This window comes from Syngnathus typhle, linkage group LG5 (genome assembly GCF_033458585.1).
Source record: "Syngnathus typhle isolate RoL2023-S1 ecotype Sweden linkage group LG5, RoL_Styp_1.0, whole genome shotgun sequence".
Taxonomy (NCBI): domain Eukaryota; kingdom Metazoa; phylum Chordata; class Actinopteri; order Syngnathiformes; family Syngnathidae; genus Syngnathus; species Syngnathus typhle.
The window spans coordinates 1,275,032-1,294,336 of record NC_083742.1 but is presented as its reverse complement, the minus strand read 5'-3'; the positions used below and the strand labels follow the sequence as shown (position 1 = coordinate 1,294,336).

General features: G+C 45.2%; 1 protein-coding gene across 8 annotated transcripts in view; it reads left to right on the top strand.

The window, feature by feature from the left end:
* Positions 1 to 8,859: 8,859 nt before the first annotated feature.
* The window catches only part of ydjc (YdjC chitooligosaccharide deacetylase homolog), a 121,326-nt gene continuing 110,880 nt past the window's right edge, over positions 8,860 to 19,305 (top strand). The window contains exons 1-6 of one of the 8 annotated variants that reach the window (XM_061279715.1): positions 8,891 to 8,961; positions 10,453 to 10,530; positions 10,669 to 11,073; positions 11,191 to 11,250; positions 16,648 to 16,809; positions 17,660 to 18,147. Coding sequence is in view for 4 of the 8 variants with exons in the window: in XM_061279719.1 (XP_061135703.1) it covers positions 11,108 to 11,250; positions 17,639 to 18,147 (652 nt within the window). In the remaining 4 variants the exon portion in view is untranslated. Of the gene's footprint in view, positions 8,962 to 10,452; positions 10,531 to 10,668; positions 11,251 to 16,647; positions 16,810 to 17,638; positions 18,148 to 19,305 lie in introns of all 8 variants that reach the window. The other 7 variants (XM_061279724.1, XM_061279717.1, XM_061279720.1 and 4 more) reach the window with 7 other exon arrangements.

The following is a 19,305-nucleotide window of genomic DNA, read 5'->3' as shown; positions in this document are numbered from 1 at the left end:
TTTGCCATGCTGGCTGCCATCACCTGCGAGTAAATTGTAGGGCTTTCACAGTACCCCTGAGGCAATCGGGTAAAGGTGTACCTCAAACCAGCATATGTGAAAGCAAACCAAAACTGACTTTCTTCAGCAATAGGGACAGAGAAAAAGGCATTGCTAATGTCAATTACTGAAAATATCTTCGCATCAGGTGTTAACGAATTCAACAGGGTATGCGGGTCAGGGACACAAGGTGCTCTTTGAATGACAGCATTGTTCACAGCTTGCAAATCTTGCACCAATCTCCACCCGACAGAAGGTAGTGCCTTTTTCACAGGGAAAATTGGAGTATTGCAAGGAGAATCAGGGCAAGGAATGATGACACCTGCCCTTAATAAATCAGAAATAACAGGTGCAATACCCTGCAAGGCATCGGGTTTCAATGGGTACTGTCTCACACAAGGGCGGTATTCATTTTTAGGTCTAATAACAACAGGAAGTGCTCCTTTCACTAAACCTACATCAGAGGGACCTGTCGACCAAAGTTCACTTGGAATCCCAGCGAGGATCTGCTCGTCATCGGACGACAGCACAAAATGTCAAAATGAGGATGCTTTCTCAGAACAGGAGTCAACGTGAACTCCACTAACAAATGACAGGACCTGGTTCATGTTTTGTTTAAAAAACTTAGTAGAAGGACTATAAAAGGAGTCAGGCCCAACTTGAGTCCAATCAGAAGCCACCAGTGCATCTCTGGCCATAAATCCCAAACTCTGCCATGTGGCCGTAAAAGGCCGAAACAATGAGATGTGGAGCGGAGTGGGAGACATGTGTAATTTCTGCACTTCAGAGGGAGCCGGCCCTATGACAACACAGGCACGGCTTTCACCATCATGCAGGAGGAAAGATGTCTTCAAGGAGGCAGGCGTAACAGCCTCAAGCATGTTCTCGTAGTTGTGATCAGGACCAGGCGTGTCTTTATGCCACATGGTTACGTGCAGGTTGGTTGGGTCCATCGCCTGTTCAGGGCAGCGCAACAGGGTGCCTGCCTGGGCTAAAAGAGGGGTTCCAAACTGCACAACTTCTGCATCAGTCAAATCCAATGAATAGAAATAATAGCAATGAAACTGACCAAAAATCTGTAATTGATGTCGCCTTTTGACAACGATTTTGTCATTAATGGGCACAAGGGAAAGACTAAGTGCAGTGAGAGCATCTCTTCCTAGCAAATTAACAGGGCAATTGGGCATCAGCAAAATGGGAATGCAACAACTTTCCCCTTCTGGGTCCCGTATCCAGACTGGACGAGACTGGGGTACTGGGGTTGTCACACCATTTGCCGCTCTCACCCAGAAAGTCTTTCCTCCTTCTCGCACATCAGCAGGTATGTCGCGACATGTGGTCACACACGCGCCTGAGTCACACAAAAACGTTATGGGAGTCCCATTTACCATCAAAGTTATCAAAGGTTTCTCTACATTGTTCATCAACAAGTCCTGAATGTTCAAATCTACATCAGCAGGAGGAGCTGTCGCCAGGACAGCCTTTTCAATTTTCTGTTGGCCATCGGTTAGTCATAAGGGAGGATCAGCCTGACCCTTATGGGGATTTGGACAGTATTTTGCTATATGGCCCTCTTTGCCACATGACCAACAAAGAGGAGGTCGGGAGTCATATCGCTTTGACTGACCCTGGGCGGGCTGGCAGTTTGGGTCATAATCGAGCGCACCACGATTATACCCTCCTCTGCCTCTGCCACGGAAATTCTCACGACCGCGCCCTCTCCGGCGTGGTTCGAAGGTTCTGTTTTGATAAAACACCTCAGATGAATCATCATTTGCAAAAAAGATGGCGGCCACTTTCCCCTTTTCTTTTCCCTTTTTTAAATTGACAACCTTTTCAGCGTGTATAGCATGATCAATAAATTGTGGCAATGTAGAGGTTGGGAAAGTGATCATGTGTTTAGCAACCCAGCTTTGGATTGCCGGTCGTGAATTTGCATGTAGAGCATTTTTGAGTTGTTGGTTATAGACATCAGTACCAGGCTCCAAACCACTATTGGCTTTGAACACCTACTCCAATCTGTGTCTATAATCTTCAAACAACTCATCCTCTTTTTGTTTGGTTCGGCCAATATCTGTATAATTTGCTCTACGTTGAAATTTTATTTTTATCCTACCCAATAGTTGGTCAATTTGAGTTTTCAATGCCACCCCATTATATTCTAATGGACGGCCTTGGTCATCAAAAGGATTCCACCCGCCCTTGACACTGGCCCAATCTTTGGTCAAGGTTGCCATAAAAACCTGCTGCACCTCATCACCTCTCAAGTTATAGGAAGCAATGAGTTGTATTATGTCGGTGCAGTATTGTTCAACGTCTTCAGAAGGCAATGCCATTCCTTCTGTAGCTGATTTTACATCGGCTTGTGTCCATGTTCTGTATACTAAAATTGTGGGGCCCCCGTCATCATGAGGATTTGCTACTTGAATCATTGGGTAAGCGTCAGCTACTTCCGCTCCCATGTAGCCTGGGCCGCAGCTTGCCGCGGGGGCTGAGGGAGAGGGAGCTTCTGACTTCACGCGGCTCCGCGTCACCATGGCATGAGCAGAATCACTATATTTTGGAGGATCATCTGCGCTTGACAATTTGGGGTACAAAGTTGGAAAGGATGGTTCGCTTTGGCGTCCCACAACTTCTTTCTTTGTAATTTGATCATCCTTTTCATCTTCATTTATCACACCCTCAGCTACGGCCCTCAAGCGAGGCCGCGCTGATGTTGTTTCATCATCTTCCTGCCTATGCAACAACAAGCTCTCTTTGGATTTTTCTTCACTCCCCTTATTCTTCAATTTTTCTTTCAATTGTCCACATTTTCTTTTCTCAGCTTCCAATTCCCATTGTACTATTAAATGATACCCGTCTTTATTCTTTTTATCCGCGCCACACTTGGCTTTAATTGATTGCTTTAGGTCATTTAATGATTTTGAGCTCAGCTGGCCATCAAAGTTGTAATCGGTTATCCATTTGTCAAGATATTTTACATTTTCTGGGTCGACCCATTCCATTAATTTCCAATCCTTGCATTTTAGTTTATGTCGGGGTAGGGACTTTCGCTTACTATTTAAGTTTCCCATAGTTTATTTTTCTAAATTTTGGAGTTGGTAGTTTAAATGGCACCTACAGTGTCCTAAAACCAACTTTATTCACAGGACAGTGGTAAAAAATTCAATGTGTGGTAAGTCTCCTTTCACCTCCCCCGAAAGAGTTGATGCCTCTGCACCTACACAAAGCCACCGTTTACAATCCTGTGTGTTTATATAGAGGAGCGCTCAAATGAGATCACTCTCAGTCAAACCGTACACAAGCATACCACGCGCGATTTTTGTTAATAACAGAGGAGTCTGCCCCTCCTGCTGCGGAATTTAACTAACATAAAACGTTAGGGGGCTCCACATCCGCCCCTGCAGAATTTAACTGTTTTTAGTTGTACTTGATAGGGTCTAGAATTCTCAAGGGTTTTTTTGGTTTTGTTTTTTTAATAACAGAGGAGTCCGCCCCTCCTGCTGCAGAATTTAACTAGCTTGAAAGCTAGGGGGCTCCACATCCGCCCCTGCGGAATTTAACTGTTTCTATTTAGTAGAATTAATATTCCTACTCACGGTCTGCTGATTCTCTTCCTCGGAAGATCTCGTCAACCCTCCCGGTATCCAGCCGGACTGATCGAGACAGTCCCGTCAAAGGGTTTTTGTTTACCTCGGCCGAGGATTTTCGCCTGCGTCGAAGAGTCCGCTGGACCCGCCAGGTGTGTCGAGATCCCGGAACGAGCCCCCAATTTCTGTCAGGTTTATTTCGCTGACTGAATACGTGAATAGAAGAGCAACAGCAAACAAACCACAAGTGAGACAGAAATATTAAGTCTTTTCTCGCGAGGAGTGCAGTACAGATCCTTCACAACAATCTCACTACACTAAAATATCTGTATGCACTCCCGCTCTTTTTATTTGGATTTGCCCTACCCACAGTGTGAGACAAGAGCCAACTAAGGGGAGGGGGGAGGCATGTGGGCCTTGTCTCGTAAGCAAAAAAATCACTAGGTGTTTACATACTGATAAGAACATCTGGGAAGACGAGTTTGAGTGGACTGGATACAGAAGAAAAAAACCTTTGACCTCTAGTAAAAACATAGCAAGGGAAGTTTTACGACATTGTGTAGGATGCAACAAGCTAAGTTATTTATTACTGGTTATATACATTCCAACCTAATCCTACAATAAAGATAGTTAGGAAAAACCCTGACTTTAATGGTCACTTGGAGGTTCATCTGGGGTGCAAGACAGCAATGAGGCATGTTGTCTAACAAAGTGGTCATTGTCAGAAAGGAACGGTAGATGTCTTCCTTTTTGTTGAGTTGTCACTGAGTTGCCAGCTACGTCCTGTCTGACCCAGCTGTAATCTCTCTTCTATGGTACATCATAAAAACAGCAAGGCCAAACAGCGAGCATCTCTTGCAGGACTATTGGGGTAAAGCATTGATTAGAGAACGCATGATAACATATATATACATTTTTCTAACAAAACCATAGGGGTTTCTAAAGTCGGGTGTTTCCAGTGGGATAACGAAAAGATCCTGTGGTGATTCTCACTTCTACCAGCGTTCTGGTGGAGAATCCTTGCCTATTGCGTCCACAGAACGACGTTATGTGTTCCCCACTGCTTTAATATGGAATACTATATCTAGTGATATCATCATCATCATCGGCGGTCACTCGGAACGAGTATGACGGTCTTCTTTTCAGGGTCGTCTACTTGTGGGTCCGCAGGTGGGCGTAGAGGCCGATCCGGGATCCACATATTTTTGTGCAGTGTGGGCAGGGGAAAGTGGTGGTGGGTTGTGGTCGTGCTGGAGCCAGTTTTTGTCTTTCCTTTCGGAGTTGTCGTTTGGTTTCTGCGACACGGCGGAGTTCCTTTTCGTGATGTGCTGCACCTTCTTGCACCGCTGCTCTCCAGCAGTTCCTGTTCAAGGCGATGCGCTCCCAGTCCCGAGATGTTATTTGGAATTTCTTGAGATTGGTCTTGAGGTTGTCCTTAAAACGTTTCTTTTGCCCGCCCGGGGCTCGCGGACCTCTCTCCAGCTGGGAGTATAACATCTGTTTGGGGAGGCGGGTGTCAGCCATGCGGATGAGATGTCCTGTCCATCGGAGTTGGTGCTGCATTATTAAGGTGGTGATGCTCGGTATCCTGGCTTCCTCCAGAACGCTGATGTTTGTGCGTCTGTCCTCCCATTTGATCCGGAGTATTTTCCTCAAGGTTCTCTGGTGGTGTTGTTCAAGAGCTCTTAGGTGCCTGCTGTAGGTTGTCCATGACTCTGCCCCGTAAAGTAAGGTGGGGAGAACCACAGCTTTGTAAACCAGGAGCTTGGTGTCAACCCGGAGGTCTCGGTCTTCGAAGACTCTTTTCCGGAGTCTGGCATACGCTCCACTGGCACAGCTCAGGCGATGGTTGACCTCAGAGTCAATGTCCGCTTTGGAGGAGAGAAAACAGCCGAGGTAGGGGAAATGGTGAACATATTCAAGTGCAGTGTTGTCCACATTTATGATGGGCGGAGTAGATGGCTGGTTGGGTGGGGGTTGATGTAGCACCTGGGTCTTCTTGATGTTCACGGTCAGACCCAGGGCTCTGTATGCCTTAGCAAAGGAGTTCAGGATGCCCTGGAGGTCTTCTGCAGAGTGTGCTGCTATGGCATTATCGTCTGCATACTGGAGCTCCACGACCGTGGTGGTTCTGATCTTGGTTTTGGCTTTGAACCTGTTAAGGTTGAAGAGCCTGCCATCAGTCCTGTACCATATTGGGATTCCGTGTGGTAGTTCTTTGTTGATGAGGTAGAGTATGGCGGCAATGAAGACAGAGAACAGGGTGGGTGCAATAATGCATCCCTGTTTGACCCCTGTCTCTACAGTGAAAGGCTCAGTCAAGGAGCTGTTATTGAGCACTATAGCTGTCATTCCGTCATGTAATAAACGCAGTATTCTGACGTATTTGTCCGGGCAACCATACCTCAGAAGGATGCTCCATAGGGCCTGGCGATCCACCGTGTCAAAGGCTTTTGTAAGGTCTATGAAAGCCATGAACAAAGGCTGTTTATGCTCACGGCATTTCTCCTGGAGTTGGCGTGCTGTAAAAATCATGTCTGCAGTGCCTCTAGATGGGCGAAAACCGCACTGGGATTCTGGGAGAATTTCCTCAGACAGTGGCAGTAGGCGATTGGCAAGAACACGAGCAAGTACTTTGCCAACTGTTGAAAGGAGCGAGATGCCCCTATAGTTTCCGCAATCCGCTTTGTCCCCTTTCTTGAAAATGGTCACTATCAGAGCATCCCTGTGCTCCGAGGGGAGTACTTCTTTTTCCCAGACCTTCAGAAAGAGGGAATGGAGGTTCCCATTCACACTCTCATTTACACAGTTTTACGGAATTTTCGGCTTCACGTGGACTCCGCTGACCTTTTTAGACGGACCTCTCCGTCTGACACTTCTGTCCTTTGATTTAAACGGACCTCTCCATTTTGTTACCTTTAGACGGACGTCTTCGTTCTGTAACTTTTCTTGGACACCTCTGTCCTTTTATTTCAACGGACCTCTCCGTTTTGTTACTTTAGACGGACATCTCCGTTTTATAACTTTTCTTGGACACCTCTGTCCTTTTATTTCAACGGACCTCTCCGTTTTGGTACCTTTAGAACGGACCTTTCTGTTCTGTCCTAGGACTTTTATAGGGCACGACGAGCCTTCGGCCGCACCACTCTTTTAAAAAAAAAAAAAACTCACCCTCTGGTTCTCTTCACCACTGCACCTTGGAATGCCTTCAACCTTTAGATCCCAGCTGACGAGCAGACAGCCAGCCTTTGAAAAGGATTCTAGGACCCCACCTAGCGCGGTCCTGCCGCGCGCGGTCTTTCTGGATCTCTGCTGACGCCCGCTGGAATCTTCAGGTGTATTGGCATCCGACTCGAAGGACCAATAAAATGTCAGGTCTAAATACCATCAGACATTTATTTACACGCTGGAAACAAAGAGGAGAAGACAACCAGTATTCTTTTTGCTCGCGAGGAGAATTAGGTAGAAGGCCCAGTTCACAGTCCTCCGCCAATTCTGACCTGCCCTACCATCATCTCCTCTTTCTATATTGGGTTGCCCTGGTTACAAGAGGCGTTGCTACACTAAAGGGAGGGGAGAGTGTGGCTGTAGCAACGCTGTTCAGCTAGCTAATAATGTTGTGTGGTGCGAGGCCGCATGGCCTTGGCCGATCCGTGACCCCAGGAATGCAGAGTCTGTTCTTAGATGGTTGGCAGCCTCGTTCCCGGCTGCAATCTCCAAACCTGGATGCCGTGTCCCTGTAAAACAATCCTCTCGACTTTCTTGCTACATTTCACACAATAATAATAATGAGTAAATAATCAAATGCAAGCACTGCTCGCCTCTGGCGAAGTTTGTGATCTCCAGGCTGTTGGGGTCCTGAACTCTCTCCCCCGTTGTTTACTTGTATGTTACTCGTGTACTCTGTCTCGTTACCGTGGGATGGAGGAAACGTAATTTCGATTTCTTTGTGTGTCTTTGCATGAAGGAATTGACAATAAGGCTGACTCTGACTCTGAGATACCTCTCGTGCATACAATCCAACAAACGTTAAGTAGATATGAGATAACTTGCATGAAGTCTACTTAAACAAACATTGAGTAAATATGGGATAACTAAAAAACTGTCTCGGACAAAAACAATGAACAGAGAAAGGACTTCTCTTGAACTAACAAAGAACAAAGAACAAAGGTGTTCTGTTCCTAACTAGTGAGGGCCTCTCACAGATAAGACAAGGAAGGGAGTATAAGGACTCCCCAAGGCTAGCTGGCAGATATGTTGACTTGAGCGAAGATATGTGACCTCCGGTTTCAGGTCGACCAGCGCTTCAGCAAAACTAATTATTCTAACACCGAGTTCAGCGAAGAGGGTTTGTTGGAGGTCAAATTGTGTGATAAACGCAAACTAAAATCCCTTTGAATCAGCCGACTTTGTTTGTTTTCGACATTCGCCTTAAAGGAAAATGTACTTTCGGCAGTTTGCAAACACATTTGATTAAGGCTCCGTTAGACACATATAATCATATCAATATAATTTCTAGTAGTAGTGTGGTCGCTTAATAAGTGGAAAGGAATGTGCAGGCTACATGAATTTGTTTTCTTCAAAGTATTGTGGAACAGGATGTCCAGAAAGGGAGGATATCTCAAGGCCGATGGGGAACGCGAAAAACAACTCGTCTTTGTGGTCCAGACACCTGTGCTGAGCAGGGGAAAACCCAAACGAGGAGGAGATGACCATCGACCATCGACCAATCACCACACAATCTTCTGCATGTTTGAATATTCATATTGTGTTTCTTTAAAACTAGGCAACCCGGAAGAATGTGTCGTCTTTTCTGGTCACGAAGGCACACGAGTTTTTGTGTTAAGGACCCAAGACCCAGGCGCCTGTATTAGCTTGCTTTGTCAGGATTAAACAATTGGTAAATTCGGTCTGATTGATCTACTGGTCTTCTCTTTGACAGAACGAACTCGCAAAATTGTTAGGTGCGCCAGTGTGTGGATTAGAACATAGCAATTCTTGTGTTAAGTGTTGATCACAATTTGGAGTCAGATCAATAGCTAAAATCCGTATCCTAACAGCCTCGAACACTTTGAGGTCAAAATTTGGAAAATCCCGACTTCCGACTTTCTTCCTTGAATGCAGCAATCGTCCAGCCCTTCGAGAATGAAGAACCACACGTGTTTATGACCCAGCCAATCAGTGACGATAACCCTACGTCATGGCAACGCTGTAAAATCTGACCAATCCGTGGGGTTTTAAATACGTGTCGCACTTCCTTGTTTGTTCAACACCGAAAACACGACGTTGCACTGGAATGTCTAACATTTGCGTAATATTTTAATCAGCCATGGTAAGTGGACAACGCTCACATATTTTATGTCTGAATACCTAGATTAAGTTGTAATTTAAGTGTTGCTGGAATTTTTATACGTTTTTATTTCTTTTTCTGGGAGCAAGTTCCCTGCCTTTACATACAGTTTGTGTCTGTGTGCCAATACCAATACCCAGTGGAACCTCATGTTACAAATCTGTCTCAGTGACCCCGTTTATAATCTGAAACGAGGTAATGTTTCCATTTAAATGAATGGAAATGCAATTAAAACGTTCCAGACCCCAAATAATGTTATACTTACAAAAAACACTTAAACACGTGGTGAATAAATTCAGTATCAGTGTAATGCAAATTAGAAACGAAAGAAAACACACTATTATGAAGAAAATTAAATACTTAAATTAACTGCTTATTGTTCCTTAACTTCAATCTCATTATTCTGGTCATTTCTACCCTAAAACACACAAAAAAAAGCACACCCTCAAAGTAAATTTGAACCTGCTCTTTTTTATCTTTTATATTTTCTTTTAAGTAAATTTGAACCTGCTCTTTTTTATCTTTTATATTTTCTTTTATGTATATAGCTTTAATAATGCTCTAATAACTTCATGTAAAATATTTGAATTATACTTTTGTTTTTATTTAACATAAAAATGGTAATGATGTGATCGACAAAACGGTGGCAGGCGGGCGGGGATGCTCCACTGGCACAGAATCACTGCAGTTACTTCTAGTGACTTTTGTGGTAGCATAAAAATGCTAATATTGTCCACAGAGACCATTGAAAATAATTAAATAATTATAAATCCTACATGTATGGATAGGTCTGATGCCACTGAACATTCTGAATGGTTGAAAGTAAAAAGATATTCAGAAATGACAACATATCACATTTAAAAGGCACTGCCCAACTTGGAACAAATTTTAGTATGTAAATTAAAATGTATTAAGTAAAAATAAATAAATAATATACATGTCAAGTCAAACTCAAAGTCAGCTTTATTGTCAATCTCTTCACATGTCAAGACACACAAAGAAACCGAAATTACGTTTTCTTTATCCCACGGTGACGAGACATATTACCCGATAGACATACAAGTAAACGACACAATATAAAAACAAGAAGGCACAAACAATAAATAATAAGAGTGATGAATAAATAATAAATAAACAGATAATACAATAAATAAGAGGAGCAAAACGGAGCCAGTGTGCATACAGCAGACAGTAAGCATAGCGCAAAAGTACAGGACGCTACGCAGAAAGGGGAAGCGAGTTCAGGATCCTAACAGCCTGGAGTATGAAGCTGTTGTTGAGTCTGGTGGTGCGGGAGCGCAGGCACCTATACCTCTTCCCAGAGGGCTGAAGATCAAACAAAGAGTGAGCGGAGTGACTCACATCACTCACAATCGTGGTCGCCTTGCGGGTGAGATGGGAGATGTAAATGTCTTTCAAGGAGGGGAGTGAAGCACCAATAATCTTACCAGCCATGTTCACTATGTGCTGCAGGGCCTTCAAGTTGTAGTCAGTGCAGCCGCCACCCCAAACAGCAATACAGCTGGAGAGGACGCTCTCAATGGTGCCACGGTAAAATGTAGTCAATACGGCCGGAGGAGCGCTCGCTCGCCTGAGTTTCCGCAGGAAGTACAGGCGGCGCTGGGCCTTCTTCGCCAGTGATGCGGTGTTGGTGGACCAGGAAAGATCCTCACTGATGTGCACCCCCAGGAACCTGGCGCTGCTCACTCTCTCCACCACAGCACCGTCGATGGTCAGCGGCAGGTGTTGGGTGTGACCCTTCCGGAAGTCATCAACAATCTCCTTGGTCTTGTCAACGTTCAGCAGGAGGTTGTTGTCCCTGCACCACGTGATCGGAAGGTCAACCTCCAGCCTGTATTGAGTCTCGTCTCCCTTGGTGATGAGACCCACCAGAGTCGTGTCGTGAGCAAATTTCACTATGCGGTTGTCGCTGTGAGTTGCAGTGCAGTCATGCGTCAGGAGGGTGAAGAGTAGCGGACTGAGCACGCAGCCTTGGGGGGCCTCTGTGCTCAGCGTGATGCTGGCGGAGATTTTGTCACCAACACGTACCACCTGTGGCCTCTGACAGAGGAAGTCCAGTAGCCAGTTGGAGAGGTAGGTACTGAGGTCCAGCTTGTCAAGTTTGCTGATGAGACGTTGTGGCACAATGGTGTTGAAGGCAGAACTGAAGTCCACAAACAGCAATCTCACATACGAGTCCCTTCTCTCCAGGTGGGTGAGGGCTGAGTGGAGGGCAGAGAAGATGGCATCCTCAGAGGACCGTTTGGCTCGGTACGCAAACTGGAAGGGGTCAATGGTGGGGGGGAGAACGGATCGGATGTGCTCCATGACAAGCCGTTCAAAGCACTTCATGATGATGGGCGTAAGTGCCACGGGGCGGTAGTCATTGAAGCAGGACGGAGCAGGTTTCCTTGGCACAGGTACAATGGTGGCAGCTTTGAAACACGACGGGACGATGGCCTGTTGCAGGGAAGTGTTAAAGATGTCCGTGAAGACATCCGTCAGCTCACCAGCGCAGTCCTTCAGCGCTCGACCCGGGATGTTGTCAGGGCCCGCCGCCTTACGGATGTTGATAGCGGCAAGTGCCCTCCTCACGCTGTCGGCGGAGAGGCACAAGGGCAGCTCGTGTGAAGGGGGAGTGGCCTTCAGCGGGCAAGTGCTCTTCTGAGCGTCGAAGCGAGCAAAGAAGCGGTTAAGGTCATTGAGCAGACGGACGTCTCCTTCACAGCTCTGCGGCGCGGGCTTGTAGTCCATGATGGTCTGAATGGCCTGCCAAAGGCTCCGTGCGTCCCTGCTGTCCTTGAAGTGGGCGGTAATTTTGCAAGAGAACGCCCTCTTCGCTTCTTTGATGCCCCGGGACAGGTCGGTATGTATTAGGGGTGTAATGATTCATCGATACACATCGAATAATCGATATAATGCTCTACAATTTATTGCCATCGATGCTAAACGTAAACATCGATTTATATCGCCGTGTTTGACCTCGGACATTAGACGTGACTTTATTTTGAAATCCAGTTCATTGTTGCTTGCTTCCTCTTTCCGGGCGCAGTGCACGGCGTGTTGCGTTGTGAGCAGAGCAGGCACGTGAAAGGGGAGTCGACAACTAGTATCCGGCTCCTGGGCTGGTGCTATGGCTAGTGTCCAAAAATACGAGGAAATTTGCTCCCCTTTAGGCTTCGAGTCATTCGTTTGGAAGCACTTTGGATTCCAAAGAAAAGATGGCTCAACGGACAAGACACGTGCAGTTTGTAAATCCTGCCATCCGGTGATCAAATATTCAGGGACCACAAATCTCGCCGCACATTTAAAGGAAAAACACGACATCAAAGTTCAGTGTTAAAATAAGCACAGTGTGTACTACAATACTCTTGTAATTTCCTAAATAAAGAGTTTGCAGTACCTTGTTGATTTTGCGTATGAATTGTTATAAATCAGGATATTGTTCTATATTTAAAAAAATAAAATAAAAAAATCGATCGTAGAGCACTATCGTGATGTATCGTGAATGAATCACAGCAGGCGTTAAGATATCGGCAAATATCGTATATATCGTGCTTCTTTGTATCGATGTTATTGTATCGTGACAAAACCCGCGATTTACACCCCTAGTATGTATAGGTCTGATGCCAACTGAATATTTTGAGTGGTTGAAAGTAAAAAGATATTTAGAAATTACAAAGTTATCACACTTCCAAGGCACTGCCCAACTCGGGACACGGTTTGCGCTTAAGTATTACTTTAATTGTATTTCACGAGATGAAGAAAATAGGGGTCCTTGACCAAACCGCATTAGGCAGAAAGTTGCATAGAATCGAAGCGTCTAAAATCGAGGCTTAGCTGTAGTTACTAATCCAAATGCTATTATTTTCCTTCTGCAACTTTTGATTATACTTATACTTATTTATTCAATTATTAATTTCATATGCATACTCCAGCAGGTTTGGCTACAGGAGTATGCTACCACTTTGAGCCCAAATTCAATTTAATTCTGATTCAATTCTCATTTACTCTGTGATGATTATTTTCATGCCATTTGGTAATTTGGTTTCATTCTAAATGGAAAATAAGGTTCCATGTAAACTTAATACCGTTTTTTTCCATGTATAGTGCGCCCCCATGTATAATACGCACCCTAAAAATGCCATACTGATGCTGGAAAAAAGCCTGTACCCATGTATAATACGCACCCAATTTTTATGAATTTTTTTTTTAATTTTTTTTTTTTTTTTAGTCTTTGGTATGGTCTTAACTAGGATGGATGTAATTTTTTTTGTTGGCGTTGATTTCTCCGACTGCCCGTAAACGCACCACCGCGCTCCGTGCGCGCACGGGAAAGACGCGTGCGGACGTGAAAAAGGCGGCTCTGTATGGGAGAGACGTTTAAGAGGAATAAAAACACCCTTGGAAACCAAAACTTGGCCCTCGTCGTGACTCGGAGCCGCAACAAATGTTTCGGATTTGTGTAGGGTACATTGTGACAGACAGCAAACGAGCAGGTGATCGAGCAAGCCTTGTCTGATACCAGAGCATTGCGGTCGCATGGAGCGTGTTTGAAGTGAACAGCAAAGAAAGGAACAAGGCAAAGTGTTGTGAAATAAAATATTACCTGTAATACGGATTTAGGTAGAGAACTGAACTCTCGCTCTTTATATAGCTGACGTGTCTTGCGCATCTGTAATGGCGGCCTCCGTATAATATCCGGTTTGCGTGTGTGCGCGTGTGCGTGTGTGCGAGAGAGAGCGCGAGAGAGAACGCTCAACCGTAGCGCGCCGCCGACCGCCCAACTGCACCGCGCTGGTCGCATTATTGTGACAGAGCCGTCGCTGAAATTTAGAAGATATTTTTAAAGTCCTGATGTACTTTCTAAAATTTAAGTGGACCTCAGTGCGCACTGCGCCGGGCGCTCACTGTCGCATTGCTTAAAGAGCGCCTTTGTGTTTTAGGATGAACAGCAGAGACCAAAGGAACAAGGCAGTGTTGTGAAATAAAATATTACCTGTAATACGCATTTTGTTATTTGCTGATTGAAACTGCTAATTAAACTGTGAATTGAAACTAATAGGAAGAAAACAACTCTCGCTCTTTATATAGCTGACGTGTCTTGCGCAGCCGTTCTGTGCATTTTATTTCACAACACTTTGCCTTGTTCCTTTCTTCTCTGCTGTTCACTTCAAACACGCTCCATGCGACCGCAATGCTCTCGTGTCAGACGCTTGCTCGATCACCTGCTCGTTTGCTGTCTGTCACAATGTACCCTACACAAATCCGAAACATTTGTCGCGGCTCCGAGTCACGACGAGGGGCGAGTTTTGGTTTCCAAGGGTGTTTTTATTCCTCTTCAACGTCTCTCCCATACAGAGCCGCCTTTTTCCCGTGCGCGCACGGAGCGCGGTGGTGCGTTTACGGGCAGTCGGAGAAATCAACGCCAACATAAGAAATTACATCCAGCCTAGTTAAGACCATACCAAAGACTATAAAAATGGGACCCATTGCCTCCCTGCGTGTGTGACGATCATTGGGACTATAAAAAAAAAATAAAAAAATAAAATAAAAAAAAAATTAAAAAGTTTTTTTGTACCCATGTATAATGTGCACCCCAGATTTTAGGACAATAAATTAGTTAAATTTTGCGCACTATACACGGAAAAAAACGGTATTCAATCCATATCGGACATTTGCAAAGACTTGCTTTTACTGGGGAAAAAAATAACAAGCCACATTTCCCTCTATTTTCTCACATACATGAATTGGAGTTGTCAGTCGCAACTACGGATTTCCGTCAATGAGAAAAATGAGAGAGGGGGGTTAATTTAAAAAAGGCTACACATGTATTTGTTGTGGTCTCGTTGAGGTTATCCAATTAAATCATCAGGGATTAAATTCTCAACCAATAAAGCTAGCCAGAGTCATGGTGCTAGCCAATCAGAAGTAAATCAGGGTGGGTCAGAAATATTGCCGACAATGGTCCTGTCACCTGTATGACTGAGGCCTGATCAAGTTTTTGCCTGGATGGTCTGACACAAAGGTCGGGAACCCAAAATTCTCAAAAAGCCATATTGGCCCAAAAAAACCAAAATCATACCCGTCTGGAGCCGCAAAAATCCAAAAGCCTTTTATAAGGCAACATAGACTGTCAATACATAAGCTGTATGCCTACTATTAAAATAACAAAGTAGGCTACAAATACGAAATGAACATTCATGATTAAATTATTATTATTAAATTATAGAGAGAATTACGCACCACGTGACTACTGATGTACGATAGGCCTGTTACGGCTTCAAGTTTAGCCGAACTTCCATGACAATATTAATGTGTTATGTTTTGTTGCGGCCCATTAGAGTTCACTAACCTGCATAACAGAGCTGTCTGTTCGATATCGGTCACGTCACACGACTCATCAGAGGCCATTGAGAAAGCTAGAGCTGAATTGATGTCCTTGATTTGCTGATCGGTGATATTGTTTGCCATTTTAATTACCCTTTTCTTCACTGTTTTTGCGGAGAGAGTCATGTCTTAAATTTTCTGAATGATCTGTTTTGTTTTTGAAGTCCGAAAATAGGCACTCCTGATATTTTAATGAATTAATCCTTTATGTACTCGCCATTGGTGAATGGTTTTCCGCGCTTTATCTCCCGGGCTGCAACAGAACTTGCAGTAGTAGAGTTTGGAGAGGCAATCCACTTCTTAAAACAGTTTTTTCGGTCCTCAAATTTCTCCACCAGCACTGCAATTGCACCTTTCCTCTCAGTTCCCACTGGGTGATCGGCAACAAATTTAGGATGCTTTAGCTGAAAATGTCGCTCCAAATTGCTCTTCTTGTTATATGACAATTTCTCATTGCAAATCAAACATGCAGGCAATCCTTCAGCATTGGCAATGAAAGCAAATATTTCAGTCCATTCTTTCTTAAACCCTCTGTTCTCATCAACAATCTTTCTCTTTTTGCCTTTTGAATCCATGGCCCATCACTCACACACCTGTTTGTTTACAACTTGCCTGTGCTGTGTCGCAGGCAATGTTGCAATTTTGCTATTTGGCACCATTCTGAATTTCGGTATCTTTGATATATTTAAACCATATTTGAAATAACAAAATAACAACATATTTTTCCATTTACACGCATGATTGCAAAAACCCCAGGGAGCCGCTAGGGGGGTGCTAAAGCTCCGCATGCGGCCCTGGACCTGAGGGTTGCCGACCCCTTGGCTAAGGGCATGTACACATTACAGTGATCACTTGTTTTTCGCGGGAGATGTTCCAAAACCACCCGCGAATAATGAAAATCCACAAAGTAGAAAAGATATGTATTATTTAGGAATTTAAACACCATTGTATTGAAATTTCCAACACGTGGTGTTTCTTGTTGGCCACTAGAGGGCCTGGATATATTGCGAGTCAATTAGAAGAGTGTTTTTTTTTCCCTTGCCAAGCCATGCAACGTGTCCACCTTCAGAATTACCACACTTCACTGAACCAGAGGAATCATGCATAGCGAAACCAAAGTGATTCACGGTGTCTTATGAATCTCCTGTTGCATTGTGGTGTAGTACACAATATTAAAGCTTTTTAAACCCTCCCCAATACTTTCACGCGACATAAACCTTTCCCATTCCCTTAATAACCATTTCCACACTGTTCTGTGCATGTATTGTACCTTTACAGTAAATAGAAAAACTAACACGCGTCTCGACTCCTTCTGGACCGGTTGGTGCAACTTCCCTCGTGTGTGCCAGGCTGCCGCCTCCTGCACTTGAACTCCGGCACATCCACAGTGATGAACATTGCTCATAGGCACGCCCTGCGCTGTCCCAACTCTTGGACACGGTAGTGTTTTTTTTTTCCCCATGTGCACGGCAGCCAGCCGCGCACCCTGTATTTGTCCTCAGTGAAACACATTGCTCAAAGGCATGCCCGCTCATTGTCGCTGTCCTGACTCTTTCTGCATGGAGGTGCATTTTTACTTTGTCACGTCTCCACTCTCGCCCTGCTGGCCGGCTGACGCACCGTCCGCCGCAGACCTCAGGGGCGCGCGTTGCCAGCACGGAAATATGCGTGCTAATCGGCTCTGATCACCACCCCCTGTCCCGTGTTACCCGCTAGTAGTGCGCGTATATAGACGCCGATCATCACCGGTCAGTTGCTGTTTAGTCTGCTTTGACACACACACGCCTGCCACTTGAATCTCGTTTGCCTGAGTCGCTACACAACGAGATGCCACCACGACGCATGACGCAAGCTTGCTGACCGACTCATTGATCGTCTGGTGCATCCGCTCTACTGGCATTCTAGCCTCCCTTTTCATTCTTCATTCCCTGAACAAACAGTCCATATTGCACGTTTGTCCTGCCTCATTTGTGACAGGCTGGCTGCCATGTTTCCCACGCTTGTCTTTGCTCAGAGGCATGCCCTGCACTATCAGTATGTATTTAAACCCCGTTTACCCGTCACTTTGCATTCGCAAAAGGTGAAGCATGAAGTAGTGAAGGATCACTGTACCTCTAAAATCTAAAATTTTAGACTGAAGTCATGTTATTGGCATCGGCCGATCACACTCGTGGACTATTGGCAGTGTAAAACCCTGCTTGGGACATCCCTAGTTATTATAGTAATAAGTGTCTTTTATTGCTATTACCATAATTTTAATGCTACTTAGGTTTTGGCATTCTGGGCACAGAATCAACACGGAGCGGACTCCGACACGAAACGTACACCAGGTTGCCGGGAAAACACGGAGTGGAATTTGTCAACACGGAATGGACTCACTCCAACACGGAGCGGACCCCGGGTGGCAAGGACAACACAAAGTGGATTTCACTCCAACACAGAGTGGACTGCACTTCATGTGGCACAGAAAACGCCCCCTACCTAAACACAGCCCCACAGCCACAATCAAAATGGATCTCCTCAAAATCCAAGCACTCACCCGTAAATCATCATTTATTCACGACCTCACCCTGGACAAAGGCTTAAGCACAATGTGCCTGATTGAGACCTGGCAACCACCGGATGTCTATCAATCCCTCAATGAAGCCTGTCCCTCTGGTTATAAATACATACGTAACTGCATAACATACAGCTGCAGAGGCCGTGAGAGAGCGGAGGCTTCGTGGTCGTTTGTATACCGTCGATCATCAGACACAAAGTATAGCTGCGGATCAAGAGGTTTGTACGGCTTCGTGCACCAACTACACCCTTCTCTTAGAGAGGTTGTCCCTGCTAGAGGGACGTGTCCGCCAGCGAGAGCAGAATAGTGCGATAACAGTAGATGTGGCGGACGCAGATTGTAGTCCGCCCGCTAGCCCAGTTAGCATTAGCCCCAAGCGGCTTGCTAAGGTAAGACTCATACCCGTCCAAAGTCATCTCAGTCTACTGGCCCTCGCACTTTGGTCATGGGTGACTCCATCACCCGAAATATTACGCTTAAAAATCCAGCCACGGTAATGTGTATTCCTGGGGGCAGAGCACCCGACATAGAAGACAATCTCAGGGAGCTGACTCGCAATAGGTCGAGTCAACAGCGTAGTTCCAACTAGCTACTCGGACATAGTGATACACGTCGATGCCAATGATGTTAGGATGGGACAATCAGAGATCACAAAAAAACATAGCGAGGACTTGTGATCTCGCCAGAAAGATGAGTCGGCATCGAGTATTTGTTTCTGGCCCCCTGCCTGGGAGAGGCACTGATGAGAAGTTTAGTAGATTAGTCTCCCTTAATCGATGGATGGCTGGGTTCTGTAAAAACCAGGGACTGTATTTTATAGCTAACTGACCCTCCTTCTGGGGCCGCGCCGACCTGCTGAGGAAGGACGGCCTTCATCCTAACCGTGAAGGCACCTTCACTCTTTCTAGGAATATAGATTACTGTTGAGCCACTCAAGACAGGTCACTTAAGAGCAGGCCGGGGCACAGGTGATTAGACTACCTGTTAGGATGGGTTTGCAGTCTGTTAAGTTAAAGTTAACCAGCGCTAGGCTAGACTTCCAGCATGCACATAGCTCCTTGTGTAGAGCATCACAGTTTGAATAGTGCTACAGTACACGTGAACACACTTTCTACTGGGGTAGTAGACAAATCCAATCACTCCAGCCCGACCGGTATCGCTGATGAAACAGTGCCTGTTTCATGTTTCAGATAATTTTACATGTGTAACAAATATTTACTATCAAATTCCCACGGTCGTATCGTCCCACCGTGCTAATAAACATATGAGAGGTGATGTCAGGCCTAGAGAACACAATCTTACTCGCATTTCGTTTAAAAATACTTCGATAGATACAAACCCTGATCGACCGATTACACTTAAACTCGAATGAATAT